This window comes from Triticum dicoccoides, chromosome 4B (genome assembly GCF_002162155.2).
Source record: "Triticum dicoccoides isolate Atlit2015 ecotype Zavitan chromosome 4B, WEW_v2.0, whole genome shotgun sequence".
NCBI lineage: Eukaryota > Viridiplantae > Streptophyta > Magnoliopsida > Poales > Poaceae > Triticum > Triticum dicoccoides.
The window spans coordinates 127,138,808-127,144,999 of NC_041387.1; the positions used below are offsets into that span (position 1 = coordinate 127,138,808).

Consider the following 6,192-nt stretch of genomic DNA (forward strand, 5'->3'; position numbering starts at 1 on the left):
AAGCGGTTTTCGGTAAGGTTTTCTCTGCAAGCACTGAAATTGTAGGTAATAGATAGTTTTGTGATAAGATAAATAGTAACGAGTAACAAGTAAATAAAGAAGTAAAGTGTAGCAAGGTGGCCCAATCCTTTATGTAGCAAAGGATAAGCCTGGACAATTTCTAATAATGAGAAAGGAGCTCCCGAGGACACATGGGAATTATCATCAAGCTAGTTTTCATCACATTCATATGATTCGCGTTCGGTACTTTGATAATTTGATATGTGGGTGGACCGGTGCTTGGGTACTGACCTTACTTGGACAAGCATTCCACTTGTGATTAACCTCTATTGCAAGCGTCCGCAACTACAAAAGAAGTATTAAGGTAAACCTAACCACATCATTAAACATATGGATCCAAACCAGCCCCTAACGAAGCAACGCATAAACTAGGATTTAAGCTTCTGTCACTCTAGCAACCCATCATCTACTTATTACTTCCCAATGCCTTCCTCTAGGCCCAAATAATGGTGAAGTGTCATGTAGTCGACGTTCACATAACACCACTAGAGGAAAAGACAACATACATCTCATCAAAATATCGAACGAATACCAAATTCACATGACTACTAATAGCAAGACTTCACCCATGTCCTCAGGAACAAACGTAACTACTCACAAAGCATATTCATGTTCATAATCAGGGGGGTAATAATATGCATTAAGGATCTGGACATATGATCTTCCACCGAGTAAACCAATTAGCATCAACTACAAGGAGTAATCAACACTACTAGCAACACACATGTACCAATTTGTGGTTTTGAGACAAGATTGGATACAAGAGATGAACTAGGGTTTTGAGAGGAGATGGTACTGGTGAAGATGGTTATGGAGATTGACCCCCTCCCGATGAGAGGATCGTTGGTGATGACGTTGGTGATGATTTCCCCCTCCCGGAGGGAAGTGTTCCCGGCAGAACAGCTCCGCTGGAGCCCTAGATTGGTTCCGCCAAGGTTCCGCCTCGTGGCGGTGGAGTTTCGTCCCGTAAGCTTGCCCACGAATTTTTACAGGGTAAAACCTCTGATATAGCAGAAGATGGACACCGGAGGCCCACCAGGGGGGCCAGGAGATAGGTGGCGCGCCCAGTAGGGGGGGCGCCCTCCACTCTCCTGGGCAGGGTGTGGGCCCCCCGGTGTATTTCTTTCGCTCAATAATTCTTATAAATTCCAAAAACATGTTTCGTGGAGTTTCAGGATTTTTGGAGCAGTGCAGAATAGGTTTCCAATGTTTGCTCCTTTTCCAGCCAGAATTCCAGCTGCTGGCATTCCCCCTCTTCATGGTAAACCTTGTAAAATAAGAGAGAATAGCCATAAGTATTGAGATATAATGTGTAATAATAGTCCATAATGCAATAAATATTGATATAAAAGCATGATGCAAAATGGACGTATCATCACCCTGGTAGAAGGCGCAGTGCTCGCGAACACTCGACCGTACCGCTACTCGCCGCTCTAGAAGGACGAAATCAAGCGGCAGGTCAATAAATGCTTGACGCTAGCATCATCACGCACAGCGTCAGTCCTTACGCCACGCCGGTGCTCCTGGTCAAGAAGAAGGACGGGACGTGGAGGTTCTGCGTCGACTACCGTCGCCTAAATGACGCCACGATCAAAAACAAGTTTCCGCTTCCGATCGTCGATGAGCTCCTGGACGAACTCGCGGGTGCAGCCATCTTCTCCAAGCTGGATCTCCGCGCGGGGTACCATCAAATTCGGATGCGCAAAGAGGAAGAGGCCACGACCGCGTTCAAGACGCACCATGGGCATTTCCAGTTCAGGGTCATGCCGTTCGGCCTGACGAACGCGCCGGCAACCTTCCAATGCCTCATGAATGCCATATTCAGTAAGTATGTGCACAAATTTGTGATCATTTTCCTTGACGACTTCCTTGTCTTCAGTGAAATGATGGAAGAGCACATCGAACACCTCCGGATCGTCTTCGAGCTCCTGCGGGCGCACCAACTGTTCGTCAAGGAGAGCAAATGCAGCTTTGCCTGCGACCACATCGACTACCTGGAGCACGTCATATCCAAGGAGGGCGTGGCCACCGACAAGGACAAGACGCATGCCATGGAACAGTAGCCAACGCCGACGAACGCAACCGAGCTGCGTGGGTTCCTGGGGCTCACCGGATACTACCGAAAGTTCGTGCCGCACTACGGCATCATCGCCAAGCCCCTCACACAGCTCCTCACGAAGAAGGGCTTCGCCTGGAATGAGCAAGCACAAGCAGCGTTCGATCGGCTCAAGATCGCGATGACAACGACGCCCGTCCTCGCTCTGCCCAACTTCGACAAGCCGTTCTCCATCGAGACCGATGCGTGCGACACGGGCGTCGGAGGCGTGCTCGTGCAGGAAGGGCACCCGGTCGCGTTCTTCAGCAAGGCGCTCAGCGTGCGCAACCAGAAGCTCTCGACATACGAAAAGGTGTTCTTGGTGGTGATGATGGAGATCGACAGGTGGCGCCCCTACTTGCAGCACGGCCCCTTCGACATCCTCACAGATCACAAGTCACTCTGCAATCTGGGGGAGCAACACCTCGAGACCGAGCTGCAGCACAAGGCCATGGCGAAGCTTGTCGGGCTGCAGTTCCGCTTTCAGTACAAACGCGGCCTCGACAACGGCGCGGCTGATGCCCTGTCTCGCGTGGGCAAGCAACTGGACCTGGCCGCGCTCTCGGCATGCCAGCCGGCTTGGATTCAGGAGGTTCTCAACTCCTACTCCACCGACCCAAATGCCCAAGATCGACTGCAAAAGCTCGCCATCACCAGCCCTGACGACGACGGCTACGAACTGCACCACAGCGTCATCCGTCGCGGTGGCCGCTTGTGGATTGACGCCAACACCGCGCTTCGCACCAAGCTCATCGCCGCGCTCCACAATAGCACGATCGGCGGCCACTCCAGCGTCACAACAACCTACCAGGGCGTGCGCAAGCATTTCGAGTGGCGCGGGCTCAAGCGAGACACCGAAGAGTTCATGCAGCAGTGCGCGACTTGCCAGCAGGCCAAGCACGAACACTCCAAGCCTGCCGGGCTCTTGGCGCCGCTGCCCATTCCATCCGCGCCCTGGGAAGATCGCACCATGGATTTCGTGGAGGGGCTGCCGCCGTCAGAAGGCTTCGACACGATCATGGTGGTGGTGGACCGCTTCATCAAGTTTGCCCATTTCATTCCCCTTCGCCACCCCTTCCACGCGGTGCAGGTGGCGCGCGCGTTCTGGGACAACGTGGTAAAGCTGCACGGGGTGCCCGCCTCGATCGTCTCCGACCGCGACAAAGTCTTCACCAGCAATCTCTGGCGGGAGCTGCTCGCCAGCGCCGGCACGAAGCTGCTGTACTCCACCGCCTACCACCCACAGACAGATGGGCAAAGCGAGTGCGTGAACCAGTGCATGGAGATGTATCTCCGGTGCGCTGTGCACGACACCCCGAGCAAATGGCGTCGCTGGCTGCCCATGGCAGAGTTCTGGTACAACTCAACCTTCCACTCGTCGGTCAACTGCACTCCGTTCAAGGCGCTGTACGGGAAGGAGGCCAATCTGGGAGCAATGTCGACATGGCCAAACGACGCTCCCACCGGCGACGACCTGGACTGGGCGGCGCACACGGCGCACATACGCGCCCAGCTGGCGCGTGCCCAGAAGCGTTGCAAGAAGCAAGCCGATAGCCACCGTACCGAGCGCCAGTTCCAGGTGGGCGAGCAGGTACTCCTGAAACTGCAGCCCTACGTCCAGCAATCGGTCGTCAGCCGGCCGTGCGCCAAACTCGCCTACAAGTTCTTCGGGCCATACAATGTCATCGAGAAGATCGGGCTCATGGCGTACAAGCTCGACCTGCCGGAGTCCAGCCGCGTGCACCCGGTCTTCCACGTCTCGCAGCTCAAGCCATTCACGCCGGATCCTGGAGCGCCGCATGATGAAGAAAGGGAACACGCCAGTTGTCCAGGTCAGGGTGCAATGGGGAAACAGCGCGACTCCAGCCACTACTTGGGAGGACTACGACATCTTACGGAGACGCTTTCCAGCCGCTTCCATCTGGGAAGACGAAGACGCCAGCCCAGAAGACGAAGCTCGATCTCAAGAAGGGAGAATGTCACAGCTGGCCAGTAGATCGCCACTTGTCCACTGTGACGTGGCAAGGATCGGCCCCACCTGTAAGTGTGAGCGAGGGAGAGTTAAATATGCAGCCAGCCGCCTGTGGCACGGCATGGGTGATGTAACAGACCGTCTTCTCCAATCCTTCCTTTGAAAGCAATCTCATCTCCTTCCTTCGGTCTCTCCCTCCTGCTCTCCCTCACCTGCCCGATCCCCTCCTTCGTTCGTTACAGGAAGATCTCGCAAAAAAAAGAAGGGGAAGATTACAGAGTAGGATTATATAGGTTGTTACAACAAGTTAGGGGAAGATTACAGAATAGGATTATATAGGTTGTTACAACAAGTTAGGGGAAGACTACAGAGTAGATACAATGCGTGGTATACACAGAAAGAGTTAACGTATCTACTTGCCGCCTATCGTTTCACACCACACACACCAACGTGACAGGCACAAACTGAGCAAGCGAGCAAGGTTTTGATGTGCGCTCCGTGTGCGTGTTCAGCTCATCACATGACGCTGCACCCAGCACTAGGCTCCTCCTCGTAGCACTGCGGCTGGTACGGATTCCTGCCGTACCCTCCGACGTACGCCCCGTACGCGCCGTGGTCATACACGGGCCCGCCGTAGTACCCGCCGGCAGGTGCCCCTCCGGCGTACCCGTGTCCGTATGCGGGTGCGCTGTACCCCCACCCAGGGGCGGCCGGCCAGATGGACGGCGTGGCCATCGCCTGCGGCATCATCGTCATGCTAGGCGCCGGCGTCGGCATCCGCATCGGCGCCATGGCCGTCATGGACGCCGGCTGCTGGGCGCGCGGGGCCTCATTCCGTGACATCGCCGTGGTAGTTACCACCTTCGGCTTGCCGCCGTGGCCGTTGCCGTGTCCATGTCCGTGGCCTTGGTCGTGGTGGCCGCGCCGATCGATTCGTTCGTCGTCCTCCATGCCGAACTGGACGTGCTTGGTCTTCTCCGGCTTGCCGCCGTGACCGTGCGCTTGCGGGCCAGGGCCGTGCCGATCGATTCGTCCGTCGTCGTCCATGCCGAACTTGACGTGCTTGGTCTTCTCCGGCTTGCCGCCGTGACCGTGCGCTTGGGGGCCGGGGCCGTCGCCGTAGCCGTGGCCCTCCTTGCCGTGCTGCTTGGGCGCCACCTTGGCGCCGGGCTTCATCTGGTTCCCTCTGGCGACTTGTACGTCGGTGATGACCTTGCCAGCATCGGAGCAGAGCCTGTCGGCGACCTCCTCGGCGTCGAACGAGCCGGACACCGTCACCGTGTTGCTCTTCTCGTCGTACGAGATCATCTTGATGTTTTCTCTGTCTGTTGATGCATACAGAAACAGAAGTGAGTTGTCTAGTCCATGGATCAAGAATCTTTCTATTGTAATTTGCTCCTGATAGTATGTACTACAAGTTGATGCACAATTTGGGATCTCGGGGCAATTAACCTTGGAGCTTGCAGAGGACCTTTCTGATCTTCTTGTAGCATCGGTCGCAGTCAAGGTCGACTCTCATGATGATTGTCGACATCTGAAAGTAAAAAACATCTTGCGATTAGTCCCAACTAATTTCTTTTTAACAATAGTCCAAACTATTTTTGTTTGTTACATTCCCTATAAAACTTACTGGTTCCGTTTTATATAGGCATAAAGAACAGAGAAAATATCTCTATAAGAGAGCTTTGGCCTGAACTGAATCTTGCAGTAGTTTTGTTTCATGAGGGAAGCAGAGGATGAGTGCATCAGAATCCTAATTTCTTGGGAATATAGACTACTTTGCCGGCCGACATATCCCCGGATCAACAACAACTACTAGCTGCTAGGTAGTTGGTCGATTTATTTTAAAGAGGAAAGCATATCGGCCGTTGCCTTGATCTCTACTTCACGTCTCCTACTTTGGTAAACAGAGCACAAAGCAATCAGTTATCCCGCCAAGCGTTGGTCACAGTACGCCAAAAGTACTGTAGTGATCATTTGAACACGGATCTACTAGCATTAGAGATCTTCTGCCTCGTTAAAAAAAGAGTTTCAATCTCGCGCGCGCGCGCGAGACGGAGAGAGA

At 54.0% G+C, this 6,192-nt stretch overlaps 1 protein-coding gene across 1 annotated transcript in view; it reads right to left on the reverse strand.

The window, feature by feature from the left end:
* Nucleotides 1–4,376: 4,376 nt before the first annotated feature.
* LOC119295421 (filaggrin-2-like) overlaps nucleotides 4,377–6,192 on the reverse strand; it is a 2,681-nt gene continuing 865 nt past the window's right edge. The window contains exons 2-3 of the mRNA XM_037573841.1: nucleotides 5,580–5,661; nucleotides 4,377–5,452 (exon numbers count right to left, since the gene is read on the reverse strand). Coding sequence (XP_037429738.1) covers nucleotides 4,644–5,452; nucleotides 5,580–5,661 — 891 coding nt within the window. The 3' untranslated portion in view covers nucleotides 4,377–4,643. The remainder of the gene's footprint in view (nucleotides 5,453–5,579; nucleotides 5,662–6,192) is intronic.